This window comes from Emydura macquarii, unplaced genomic scaffold, assembly GCF_026122565.2.
Source record: "Emydura macquarii macquarii isolate MOO-44397 ecotype Brisbane River unplaced genomic scaffold, CSIRO-AGI_Emac_v2 contig_212, whole genome shotgun sequence".
Taxonomy (NCBI): Eukaryota; Metazoa; Chordata; order Testudines; family Chelidae; genus Emydura; species Emydura macquarii.
In genome coordinates this window covers 13606133-13620094 of record NW_027130349.1, presented here as the reverse complement: position 1 = coordinate 13620094, position 13962 = coordinate 13606133, and the positions used below count along the sequence as shown (strand labels likewise).

At 36.6% G+C, this 13962-nt stretch overlaps 1 protein-coding gene across 1 annotated transcript in view; it reads left to right on the top strand.

The window, feature by feature from the left end:
* AFG3L2 (AFG3 like matrix AAA peptidase subunit 2) overlaps positions 1–13962 on the top strand; it is a 33918-nt gene that overhangs the window by 18075 nt on the left and 1881 nt on the right. Inside the window, exons 8-16 of the mRNA XM_067548023.1 lie at positions 378–651; positions 1321–1458; positions 4494–4647; positions 5427–5534; positions 5725–5850; positions 6961–7071; positions 7744–7859; positions 10738–10938; positions 13357–13551. Of these exons, the coding sequence (XP_067404124.1) occupies positions 378–651; positions 1321–1458; positions 4494–4647; positions 5427–5534; positions 5725–5850; positions 6961–7071; positions 7744–7859; positions 10738–10938; positions 13357–13551 (1423 nt within the window). The remainder of the gene's footprint in view (positions 1–377; positions 652–1320; positions 1459–4493; positions 4648–5426; positions 5535–5724; positions 5851–6960; positions 7072–7743; positions 7860–10737; positions 10939–13356; positions 13552–13962) is intronic.

Genomic DNA, 13962 nt, shown 5'->3' with positions numbered 1-13962 from the left:
CCATTTTATAATTTGATAGACTGGTGGCCCTTCAAGGTTGTAAAAAAAATTTGTGGCCCTTGAGCCAGAAAAGTTGAGAACCCCACTGCTTTAGATCCTCCTTTTTGTGATCACGAATGTATTGAATCTGTTTATGGGTTCTGTAGTTTAGTGTCTATTCCCGTGTTTCCCCTGAACCATGTTACATGTTGTATGGAACTTGAAAAATATTTGCAAACAACATCTCTGCCTTTAACTTAGTGTACAGGTTACAGGAACATAAACTCTGATTAATATCTTACAAGATCTACAATGGAAATTAACTTTTGTACACAGTAGTAACACTTCAGTCAAGTGTGATTTATTTTCTTTAATTATTTTTTCCTCTCTCTCCTCAGCTCATTTCTTCTGAGCATGCTGCCCACAGTCCTTATAATTGGCTTCTTACTGTATTCATTAAAACGAGGGGCTGCTGGCATAGGTCGAACGGGGCGTGGAATGGGTGGACTCTTCAGTGTAGGTGAAACCACCGCCAAGGTCCTAAAGGATGAAATAGATGTAAAGTTCAAAGACGTAGCTGGCTGTGAAGAGGCCAAATTAGAAATAATGGAGTTTGTTAACTTTCTGAAAAACCCAAAGCAATATCAGGATCTAGGAGCAAAAATCCCTAAGGTAAGGAAACAATAGCCCAGAGGATGAGAGAGATGTAACATTTACTTTAACCAACACTTCATGACTTTTTTTCTCATTTAAAATTATTTCAGCTAGAAAGATATACTCTAGGTCCTTTGAATCAGAGTAGTAATTTTAAAATAGATGATACTTTCCAATTCTTGTCTTTTGACAATACTAGTTTTTCTTCAGGTTCTTTGAGCGTGCAGTGCTACAAGACTGTCCTTATTCTGAGGCGCATACTCAATTCATGTTGGCCAAAATTAGCAAGAGAGAGAATTTATGGACTATATTAGATAATCCATTGTTGTAAAGCTGCCTATTTTTTTTCATCCAGATCCCATCACCTGCCATATTTAAGTTAATATTTTTCAAAATTTTGGTCCAAAAGCCTTGAATTTACTTCTTACACTAAATCTGTTTTTAAAACAAATGGCAAAACAGTGCCTGATTTTGAGCTCTCATATGCTGGTTTAACTCTAGTATAATTCCAGTAAGTTTTAGTGAGATCAGAATCAGGCCCACAGCATCCTAATTTTTCACCCCATTCTAGACCTCTTGTATTGGACTGATTCATTATCATAACATTAACTGAAGAAGATGTTCTGATAGAAATGTTATAACAAATATACTTTGTTTGAAATAAGCTAATTATGCTCCTTTTTGCAGGGGGCCATTCTGACGGGTCCTCCAGGCACTGGGAAAACACTTCTAGCTAAAGCTACAGCAGGAGAAGCTAATGTCCCTTTCATTACAGTCAATGGCTCTGAGTTCTTAGAGATGTTTGTCGGCGTGGGTCCTGCTAGAGTAAGTCTTTGGCCTTGCTCTATTATTGCAGCGTCAGTTGTTAAAAGGACACTGTCAAGGTTGGTAGGCCAAAAGTCTGATAGTCCTTATGTTAGTCTTCTTTTCAGTGTCCTGGTAATAACTTCAGGTGTTTCTCTTTAAATCAGTGGTTCTCAACTTTCCAAAGTCTTGTACCCCTTTCAAGAGTTTGATTTGTCTTGTGTACCCCCAAGTTTCACTTCACTTAAAAACTACTTGCTTACAAAATCAGACAAACACAAAAGTGTCACAGCACACTATTACTGAAAAATTGTATACTTTCTCATTTTTACCATTTAATTATAAAATAAATACATTTGAGTATAAATATTGTACTTACATTGCAGTGTTTAGTATACAGAGCAGTATAAATAAATTTTAGTTTGTAGTGACTTCGATAGTGCTTTTTAACGTAGCCTGTTGTAAAATCAGGCAAATATCTAGATGAGTTGATGTACCCCCGGTAGACCTCTCAGTACCTCCAGGGGTACATGTACTCCTGGTTGAGAACCACTGTTTAAATGATAGCCACAAAGTTACCTTATTTAAAAAACAAAACAAAATAAATCAGTGTAGTTATTTTCCAGTTGCAGGCCACCCTCAGCTTGTAACTCTTTACCAATTTGCTGTGTTTGTGTAAGTTGGTACTAAACAAACTCTCATAACTTCTGTTCTGATGTGCATACATATTGTGGCTACAGCCTTGACAATGTCTCCCCTCTCTAAATTTTTGTTAGCATCTCTCTAAGATCCTTGGTCCTTTTTAAGTGTCTGTTCATACAATTGTCTGGGTCATAAAAATTTTGCTTCTGACTGAAATTTGAGCTAGAAAGATTTAGTCCAAAAGTCATGTTTATTAAACTTGTTTGGCTGTTTAAATTAATGAAAGGTTAAAAAGTAAACATTACAGTTTAAAAGGCTGTTTTGCATACATTCATAACTAATCAGTGAATTAGGATTAAAAATTAAATGTATGGGTAATCATTAAACAATGTCCAACCCTGAGATTCAAGCAGTTTCAATACAAATTTCAGATATAACGACAACATAAGTTTGTTCATCCCTAACATGATTTTGCAGCCATGTTATTGATAAAATTGCTGCTTGTGTTAAGGAGGTTTTTCAGTGGGGTGAATGCATGGTCACTAGAAATGCATTAAGACCCTTAACTTCATGTGACCAATAGCTTTTATCTATACATGCTCATGTTCTTATCACTAGATTAAAAAAAGATATTACCAGCCCCACTTATATTTAGTTTGCTCGACACTTCCCATTATAAGCAACTGAGAAAAGTCTTATAACTTTGCCAAGCTCTAACCATTTAGGCTGAAATTTTTCATGCTGCGTGTCTGCTTTGGGCTGAATTCTTATGAAAAACTTCAGCCAAAACACTTCAGCATTTCTGATATCAAGACTAGGGAAGGAATACATTGTTTTGCCCATGTGACAAATTTCTGCTGATTCTTTTTTGAAATGCCTAGCATGCTCCAGTTCTTTGGAGCAAAGACTTGAAATTTGGATATGATAGTTAATACCTTTGCTTAATTAAAGTAACTTCAAATATAATCAACATACAGGTTTTCTAAGAGAGCTATACCGAAAGGTAGAGATTAGAATAAGGTATTTGAGACTGAACCCAAAAAAGGTAGACAATGTTAGAACTTCAAAATTTCATATCACATCTCTTCTTTTAAAAAAAACAAAAAAAACCTTATAATGCTAGCCAATTATTTTCAGCCTTTGCAGAAAAATGTTTCTGTAACTTCACAGAATATTTGTTAACTTCTAGGCCAAACCAATATTCCTAGCCAGTGTAACTGGGATAGAATGGGACTAAAATATAGGTATTCTACTTGAACATGGCTACAGGTTAAGTATGGTCCTGGCCCTAATTTCTCTCTTGAACACATTGATGTCTCATACCTGCAGTAGATAAACTAAAGCTGACTAAGAAGATATCACACAGCAGACCTATATACATCTAGGACCAGTGATTTTTGGATTGTGAAATCTTTCATGTTTTTTATTAATTACAAAAAATTATTCCATATTTAACTTGCCTGCAGTGGAGAAATACTACACCACATACCTATTAAGCTTATTACATTCTGCTTATTATACCACTTTGGTCAAGAAAATGACAATTGAAAAGTCAGTCACATTTTATAGTAGAACTATGTAAATTGGTGCCACTTTTCTCGACATACCTGTTCTCTGGTTATTCAGAGTATTAGTTGTTTGCTTGAGTGAAAAAACTGAGTTATAAGGGGATTTTTATTACTTATTGCTCCTGGCAGACCTGTGAAGCTGCCACAGTTGTCAGTGACCAGGAGTCTATTCTCTTTTATTTAAAAAAAAAAAAAAAATCTAGTTGGGATCTGTGCAAACCCAGTGAAGGCAGCAGTGGGCATGTACATGTATCAATATGGATGTAACTTGTCTTACAGAACCTTTATTACCAGTGATAGTGTGTTGAGAGATTCCAGACTGAGTTTGTAGGATGTATTTTTCCTTTATCCTAGCATGAGTTATGGGTATGGACAGTCATTTAACTTGTAAACCAAACATATTTTGATCTGGAAACCATTGAGAGATTAATTGGGCCCCGCAATGCAATTGTTAAAGTTACTGTTCAGGATAGAACAGCGCTTTTATTATGCAAGTACAACACACAGCAATTGTTTGTTTTTACTATTATTAAAAAAAGAAAATGTAAATCTCTGTTCTGTTATGTTTTCCTAAAACAACCTATGCAAACCAAGAATGTATGAAAGACAAGTTTATAAAACCTCCTGCTCTTGCATTACTGCCTTTGAATCTTGCAGTATTGTGGTTTCGTGGTAGTCTTCCATTCCTTGCCATTTGGACAAGAGGCCCTTATTTTGAACATTTAGCAGTGAGATTAGCTGGAACCTTAAAAGCCAATGATATGGTACTGTGATATGACAGTGATCTTGGCTCTATGTGCAATTGGATGATTGAAGATAACTGATGTATTGTGTTCTCTTGTTAAGGTCCGTGATTTATTTTCTATGGCTCGTAAAAACGCCCCTTGCATTCTCTTCATTGATGAAATAGATGCAGTAGGAAGGAAGAGAGGACGGGGCAACTTTGGAGGGCAAAGTGAACAAGAAAACACACTCAACCAGCTTCTAGTAGAAATGGATGGTAACTATTTAGTTTCTAATACTGGGTTGTAAGAATAAGAGCACAGATGTATCTTGATTATTTTGTAACAGCATGAGGTAAATATAATATTGGTCACAGACAAAAATATAAGAATTTTTATAGGCGTGGAGGGAAGAGAATGAAATAATGCACTAACTGTTCACACCTATAAATCTTAACTAAAATTCTGGTTAACTATAAGTAAAATGAATATAATGTGCTTTTTCCCATTTATTTAAATTAAAGATTACTCAATTTGGCACACTCTGAGGTCTTCACTTTGTTCAGGAAGTAGAAAACAGGGATTCTGCATTTGAGGCTTATGTTTCCTTGGCAGAGTTATGTGGAAAAGTCTTTGCTCAAGACTAGTCCACCTGCAACCAATGTTACTAATCCCACAATTTCATTAGCGCTCTATTCACTGTCAAATACATAGGATAAACTAGATCTTAATACAGTGACTTGCCCAAGCCATTTTTTTTTTACTAGTTGTGAGAATCCAGACATTTTGTGCCAAATATACTAATGAGTTTCTGAGGTATTTGCTGTATCACTACCTTAGAGCTTGAGTAGATTACTGTATAGTGGTTAGTTTTAAAAAGTGCTTCTTTCTAATGTTCTCTTTGACTTACAGAGGTATAGTTATTCTGCAAAGTGGACAGTCTAAATTACTTTCTGCTGCATCAGTTGATTTTTTTATTCATTAATGAATGGTGATCATGTGGTATTAAATATTATTTACCCACTTCATGGTTTTTCTGTTTTTGTTCTTTGAACAGGTTTTAACACTACCACAAATGTAGTCATTTTGGCAGGCACCAATAGACCAGATATCTTAGATCCGGCACTAATGAGGCCAGGGCGCTTTGATAGACAGATCTACATTGGTAAGATTATCTACATCTTAGCCTATATGAATTTGAGCCTACAAACACTTGAGCACATAAGTATTTTCACAAATCATCTGAACTATTCCCATGCTTAAATGTTTGCAGTAGTGGATCTTAAACTTTTTTTTAACAGGAAGACATGTTGTTATATATTAAGTAAAAAGTCTTTCTTTTTAAACCCTGAAAGGGCCTCCTGATATAAAGGGAAGAGCATCTATTTTCAAAGTTCACCTCAGGCCCCTGAAACTAGAAAGCATCTTAGACAAAGATAACCTGGCAAGAAAACTTGCATCACTAACTCCTGGGTTTTCAGGTAAGTGAATTATAAAACCATACTTGCTCTAAATATACTCATTACATGAACGTTACCAGCTATCAGGACTGCAGATACTGTTTTATTTCCTTTCCCTGCCCTCCTACATCTTCACTTTTCTGATTGGCTAACAATTTTTAGGTACAGTATGAAATTCTCCCTCTGCTCCATCATTGTGACAAATCCAGGTGGCAGATCCCCCTCCTCCCTCCACCAAAAAGCCACCTAATTCTCACTAACAACTATAATTGATTTTTTAAAATACATTTATTTTTGTTTCTTTTCTGACTCTAAATGTTACTAGAAAAAAATCCCATACATAATGTATTTTATTTTCTAGATAGGGAAGTTCTTCCCCAGCAGATGCATAGTTATAATTAAATGTTGCCATGACTTTTTATCAGACATTGAGACATGCTTCCCAGTAATGGGTTATGGAAACTGTAATCACTGTCCTAATCCAACCCAGGTTTGTATTGACCAAAAGTTGTTGCCGTCTGACAGTGGTGGTCTATATAAAACTATTTGTCTCTATGTAAACTGTATTTGTCTACAGCACTGTACCACCACCACCATAGTTGTCATCAGTTGGCGCCATTATTTGCAGTCTCTGTAGACACACTAGTCATTGAATGGCCAGCTCTGGCTTTAAGCCTTGTGTTCCTACATGAGATCATTCCAAATCAAGGTTTGAGATACATTGGGCCCATATGGGGGAAGCCTTCACTGTTGCTACTCATTCTGTACCTGGTCTATGGCTAGATAGCAGACTTTAGGAGGTAGGATTTACTAGTTTAGTACTTCACAAACAATACATTCCTTTTAATAATCAATTTAAAGAATTAGATCTATTAATCTTACTGAATGTATTTATATAGCATAATATATAAAGGGGAGCCGTGGTTCTTTACATATATTTAATCTGAGTCACTGTTACAGACAGATTTTTCTGTAGTAATTATAACTATTCTCTCAAGCTTATTATGACTTTTGTTTTATTGGGATGCTTCTGTCACATAGCCAACACCAGACTATTGTGATCCTGTTAGTGCTGAGAGAAAGCAGTAGTTGGAAATGATACTGATGCATATCCTCTGCCTTGGTTTTTAGGTGCTGACATTGCTAATGTTTGTAATGAAGCTGCTTTGATCGCTGCAAGACACCTTTCAGATGCCATAAACCAAAAGCACTTTGAGCAAGCAATTGAACGAGTAATAGGAGGTGAGATAATCAAATGGATCATTGGTCAACAAGGGAAAAGAGTGGGAGAAGGTTTCTGTTTAAATGCTGTAGTTCAGATCTATTTTAGATATTTTGAAAAATAAGTCTTTAATTTTGCACTAACTGGTTAATGTTGTAGGTTAAGATTTTAAAAGAATTAGCATCACATATTAAAGTGTTCCTCTGGCTTGCTGATTCTCCATTCCATTAGAAATCTCATCAGGAAACTTATTTTCTCATTTGCTTAAGATGAGGGGAAGAACAGCTTAACTGTTTATCACTTAAAAGCATTTTGAGACCCAGTTAGTTTGAAAGATGCAAAATAAAATGAAGTGTATTTGATTTAAAGAGGAAGTGTTAGTATAGTGCTTCAGAATATACTGAAAAACTATGATGTCCAAATTAGAAAATCTTACTGATAAAAGTACAAAATACAGTACAACATGCAAAATACTAATTTCTTTATCTTCAAGATAAATATGGAATTTAAAGTCTTGCATCTTTTTCTTTTCCCTTGACTTAATATATTCCATAGGGGTATTTAGGTACCATGTGTGACAGGGATGTTATCAATGCATAAGAGATGGCAATAGGAAATGGAATGTTGAGTGTTTTTAGCGGGAGAGGATATGTCTGAAGTTTTTGCTAAGTTTTAATTTGTTCTTTGTGAAGGTTTGGAAAAGAAAACACAGGTACTGCAACCTGAGGAGAAAAAGACAGTAGCATATCATGAGGCAGGCCATGCAGTAGCAGGATGGTTTCTGGAACATGCTGACCCACTCTTAAAGGTAAAATGGGGGAAAGGGGATTAAAAATTTCTTTATTTAGAAAAAGGGATAGTAAATAAATAGTTCAATTAGAAGAATAAGGTTACTTCACTTTTTCTTATTCCTTATTTTGGGAAGAAAATACAAAAACATAAGGTATATTAGGACAAGGATTATCAGATATTAAAACAATAGTTTCATAGAAGATATGTGAGTGCTAAGATGCTACATTCTTAGTTCTCCTTTGTAGCTAGCTTTTTCTTAACTATTTCTGATCAGTTTTTATGAGATCTGTTATTAAAGGCCTCCTTGGAAGGTGAAAGGAACTCCTGTCTGGCTCACAATAAACATATTTTGTTGAATAGCTTGATTTACTATGCTATTAGATATTGTCCTGTCCTCTGTAATTGCCCAATGTCCTTTATGAATCCAAGCTACCATCCTCCTGGTTTGTTTAGGAAATTCCTGGGATTAGTAGTGGGATTTAGAGCCTGCCTTGGTTAGATCAGATCAGATTCAAATCTGAGTCAGTTCAGTAGTGACTAAAACTGTCAACCATATGACAACTGTTCAATAGCTTATGAGAAATGAACTGATGAGTGTCAGTGCAATTCTTCAAGGACAAAAACCACACAACAGTTCACACTAATCGGCAACTTTGTAGGCAGTGTTAGCAGAGAGGCCAAAGACAGAGTGAAATTCAGATTTAATTTCCAATCCAGTGCCTAGAGAGGTTTCCTCTAGATTTGAGGAACACTGAAGAGGAGAGCTGACTATCTTCTCCACCCAACTTGGAGGGTCGTGACCAGGTATCTTGGGGTTGAAACCACATTGTTGTCCTCATATTACTAAATGAGAGATGGGGAGGTCCAAGCTATGCATTGACAACCTGAGAGGAGGAGTTTTGGTATGTAAGAGGTTGAGAACTGCTGAACTAGACATATCATGAGTTCAGAATACAATTTAAGGATTGCTAAAACACTTCTACATTGATTGGTAATGAGCCCTTCTCAAATTTGATCAGCTGAAGTACTATAACCATCCTTGCTTAAAAAAATATATATATATATCCTAAATCTTTATTACTTCTAGCATGTGCAGTAATGACTAAATTATACCCAGCCATTCCCTCCATTTTGTTGATCATTCTCTCCCCTATCCTAACCTTCTTGCTAACTTGATCCAAAACCTTCTAGTTTTTTGTGCACCGACTAGATTACAACCCAAGTATCAGTTTATTTAGATTTGGTGAAAGGTACTATATTAACAGTGCTGGAAAGCAAATCTTTTCTCAAAACAGGTGTTGCATAATTAAAAATAGGCCAATCTAGACAAGTGTTGTGTTCTAAAATGGCTGCTACTATATCTCTGCTTTGAATATATTACAGAAGCCAGAGTCCAGGTAGCTGAAGCTGCTGCACATGTGGGAAAAACACTTTAATGCAGCGGTTCTCAACCTTTTTTGGGTGGGGGGGACTTTCGGCGGCGGCATTTCGCGGCGGGAGGGTTACACAGGGGGAACAATTCCCTCCGCCGAAACCCTGCCGCCGTTTGCCCCTTTTCGGCGGCAGGGTTTCACGGGGGTGGGGGGATTTTCGGCGGTTGTGGGGTTTCGCAGCGGCTGGGGGGGGGACTTTCGGCGACAGATTCGGCGGCGCGGTATGGCTCGCGTACCACCCAGCCTTCTTCGAAGTACCACCGGTGGTACGCGTACCACTGGTTGAGAACCGCTGCTTTAATGTATACAGACTCGGGTCTTAGTTTGCAGGAGAAAAGGATTGCTCATTTGGTTGAAAAAGTGACCTCTGGTAGGCAGTAATGCCCTTGGCATGGAGCTTTTAAAGCATTATATGACACTCATAATATGAGATGGTCTAGTGGGTAGAGATCCATGGGGCTGAGGTCAAGAGACCCTGGCTTTGAGACTCTAAAATGAAAGGCACCACAGAGGTGAGATTATCTGCTTTGATATTGTTACTGTTTATATTAGTATGTAATTTCATTAGTATAATCCACCCAACATATTTTTCTTTCTTTTGGATCAGAATTCAAGAGTTAAATATTTAAGCTTGTTAATTTTTAAAAGGTAAAATAGAGATGTTCTACAGTTTGGGAATAAAGAACAAGCTCTGTAGCAGATCTCTGAATTTCTTTTAGGATTTCTAATGTCTCTAGCCTATAGTTTGGTTTATATAAAGTGAGTGTAGGTTAAATTCAAATGAATAGGTAACCTCTGGGGGCATCCAGCTTTAATAACATGCTGATCTGGGGTTTGTTCTAATTTATGTGAGTGTTTAAACTCAGATACACAAAGTTTGACAAGAGTATGGTCTCTTGATTCCAGTTTTAATTATCTGGGTATCAGGTGATTGTACAATTAGTCATTTTCTGTTTTTAAAATTAACCACTCGTCTCCAGCTGCAGGTATCCCAAATTCCTATAATTTGTGCAGAAGGCTATTAAACATGGACACCCTTCTAGCCAATAAATGAAAAAAGGATATCTAGAGAGTACTGTACACCCCATCTCAGGACACTTACTACTTAAAGGGAGTAAAGTTCCTTACTATCACCAAATCAAATGTAATTGATTTAAGTATCTTTGAATTTTCATTGGCAGAATAAAATATTAGGACATGTTATAATAGCTGTATCCCAGATATTTTAATATAATCTTTTCCAGATACTTCCCTTAGCTGTTGATATCCCTGGTTAGGATCATCCACATCATGCTTATAACCTTGTTTCTTAGGAATACGACACAAATAAGCATAGTGTTTTAAAGGTAAATTTCTTTTAAAGTCTGTTGCATATTTTGAAAAGGGTGTGTCTAAAGTCCTATCCTGTCAAAATTTCTAAATTTACATTCAATCTGAAGGGTGTGTTTTTCTTGAACCAAGGTATCTATTATCCCACGTGGCAAAGGATTGGGTTATGCCCAGTATTTACCCAAAGAACAATATCTTTATACCAAAGAGCAGTTACTTGACAGAATGTGCATGACACTGGGAGGGCGTGTGTCAGAACAAATCTTCTTTGGAAGAATTACAACAGGAGCCCAGGATGACTTGAAGAAGGTGACTCAGAGTGCATATGCTCAGGTTTGTATTTCAAGTAGGGCATTTTACTTTCTATGTTTCCCTTTCCCACTAAACTATTGTTTAATACAAAATAACTTGGAAAAAGGGCACACTTTGGCTGGCCAGGTTTTTTGAGTTGCAGAGTTTAGACCATACTTTATTGTACAAGGTTATATTGCCATGCATTGTGCATTTGTTGCATGATATTGGTACTTCAGCATCTGTATTCTGTTTTTACCCATAGCAATAATCCATGACTGAGCTGTATCTCACACACGATTTAATGGCATGAGGGCAAATCAAAGCTTCCTGCGCTGCAGGAATGTATCTGTGACGTGGCTACACTCACGTGTGCAGAAATTTTTCACTTAGAAAATGGCTTTAATATTTTAGTTTACAAGTTTGGTTTTGTGGACATGTTCTCATAGTTACGTATCTTAAATCCAGATTGCTGAACTAGATTGAATCCATGGGTGTGTGGTTAACAGCTGGAAACGGTGTGTTTAATGCACCACATGCTATAAGGATGAAAAGAAGGCTAATATTCTAGTGTTTAACAGAATAAACAAGACTTCTAAAAGATGATTTGTGGTGTTACTAATATAAAGACTCAGCTGAGTAAGATTAAGACCATTAGTATATTGGACCCAAGTAGTAAAATCCAACTTCCAGAACTTTGCATGTAATCTAGGGTGTGGTGATTTGCTAGGTTAACAAAAATAATTTAATTCCTCCATAAAAAAGGAGTTTACATATAAACTTTTATGTAACAATTTGAATCTGTTTTTGTGGTGTTAACTCACATTTTAGAAGGAAAATGCATAAAAGTGGGAAACATTTAAGAGGATAACCTTTAATATGTTTATTCCTCAGTGAACCTCTTATTCAAATGTAAATCAATCTAGTTTTAATCAATCAAGCTAGTTTTAGGTGCTTATTGCATGTTAACTAGACACATGTGTTCCTAAAAGAGAATCTGAAGCTCAGGATCAGCCTAAATTCCTGTATTCTAGTGATAGATATACAGCTCACCCTGAATCTAAAGGGGATCCTCTACATAATCTCTTACCCACCTTTCTAATATGTGCATAGGAGCAGACACATGCTATCATTAGAGCATAGAACTGGTGGTAGCCTTGGGTAAAAGTGAAAATGGAATGCTTTCAAGTTCCTAATATAGGAAAAGAAAAATTCATAGTTACACCCTATTCCTAACAGGACTAACACACATGTACCCAATGTTATTACTGACTCTTGCTAATCTATTTAGCAAATGCTCATAATTAATGAGTTATCGAGACTAAGGGCTAGTCTACATTTAAAATTTACAGCGGCACAGCTGTATCGGTATAGCTGTGCCATTGAAAGACCACTTGTGTAGCCACATTATGTCAACGGGAGAGAGCTCTCCAGCTGACATAATAAAACCACCTAAACGAGCAGCGGTAGCTATGTTGGTTGGAGAGCGTCTCCTGCCGACATAACACTGTCCACACTAGCACTTATGCTGGCAAAATTTATGTCGCCTCGGGGTGTGTTTTTCACACCCCTGAGCGGCAGAAATTTCACTGGCCTAAGTGCTAGTGTAGACAAGGCCTAAGATTAGACACTTTGGTGAACAAGGATAGCTCATGCAGGTACCTATGCTAGATAGGATAAAATCCTTCAAGGGTCCTCAGTCTTAAAGCTTTGATCGAGTTAATTAATCGATGTATGGGGAGATATTTCCTACTCTTCCGGGGTGCATTTACAGAATGATGTTGCTTTTACCTTCTGAGTGTCTTCAACTGAATTTCAAATGTACTCCTGACTCCACACAATAGTAAGTGTCATTTACACGCTGTTTAAAATTTTTAAATGCTTTATGGAAAATCTTTTTAAAAGAACAGAATTACCATACTTTGTGAGACAAGGTGGGTGAGGTAATATCTTTTATCAGACCAACTTCTGTTGGTGAGAAAGAGACAACCTTTTGAGCTACTATAGCTCTCTCTCCAACAGAAGTAGCTACTGTAGCTCAAAAGGTTGTCTGTCACCAACAGAAGTTGGTCCTATAAAAGATATTACCTCACCCATCTTGTCTCTCTAATATGCTGGGACCAACATGGCTACAACACTGCATACATTGATACTTTGTAACTCAGAAACGTCCAAACATTATGAGCATTTAAATAGTACTATCTATCTTGGCTGTTTACAGATCTTTGAAATATGTCAAACATGGATAACTATCAATCTCCTACTTAAAGTGATTTACAAAAGGAATTAACACTAGTGTTTGTATGTGATTTTTAGAAAAACTGCTATTAATATTTCTTCTAATGTATATTTTAATTCAGTTTAAAAATAGCTTACTGTTGCTTGATGCTCTGTTTTCCAAAACTACAGCAATAAATGCAAAATCTAAGTCTTCCACTTCTTGCACTGTTCATCTTTCAGATTGTTCAGTTTGGCATGAATGAAAAGGTAGGGCAGATTTCCTTTGATCTCCCTCGTCAAGGAGACGTTGTATTGGAGAAACCATACAGTGAGGCAACCGCAAGACTGATCGATGAAGAAGTGCGAATTCTTATAAACGGTGCCTATGAAAGGACAGTAACTCTCTTGATGGAGAAGAAAGCAGATGTGGAGAAGGTATGCTTTATAATAAACTTGACATTAGTGATAAGAGATTTTACTAGTTAAAATCATCAGAATGAGCTGAATACACAGAAAATATGCATAGATGTTCATATAAATGTTGAATGTTAGACCAATAAATTCACCAACAATATGCAGGATTCAAATATCTTGTAGTAAATTCAATACTTGCATTGTTTCCAATCTGTGAGCATCTTGGGGATCCTACTTCAGTTCAGGTTCTCCTCCTCCATATTATCTCTAATCCAGGGAGACTGATCTTTCTAGGACAGGACAGTTTTCATGGAGGTACATTATCTGACAGACTTTAACAACTTGCATGGGTTTCTGTCAGAGCAGTATAGCTGATCACCATCCCAAGAAAGACAGAATGTACAGTCATGTCCCATCATCAAAAGGGAGTTT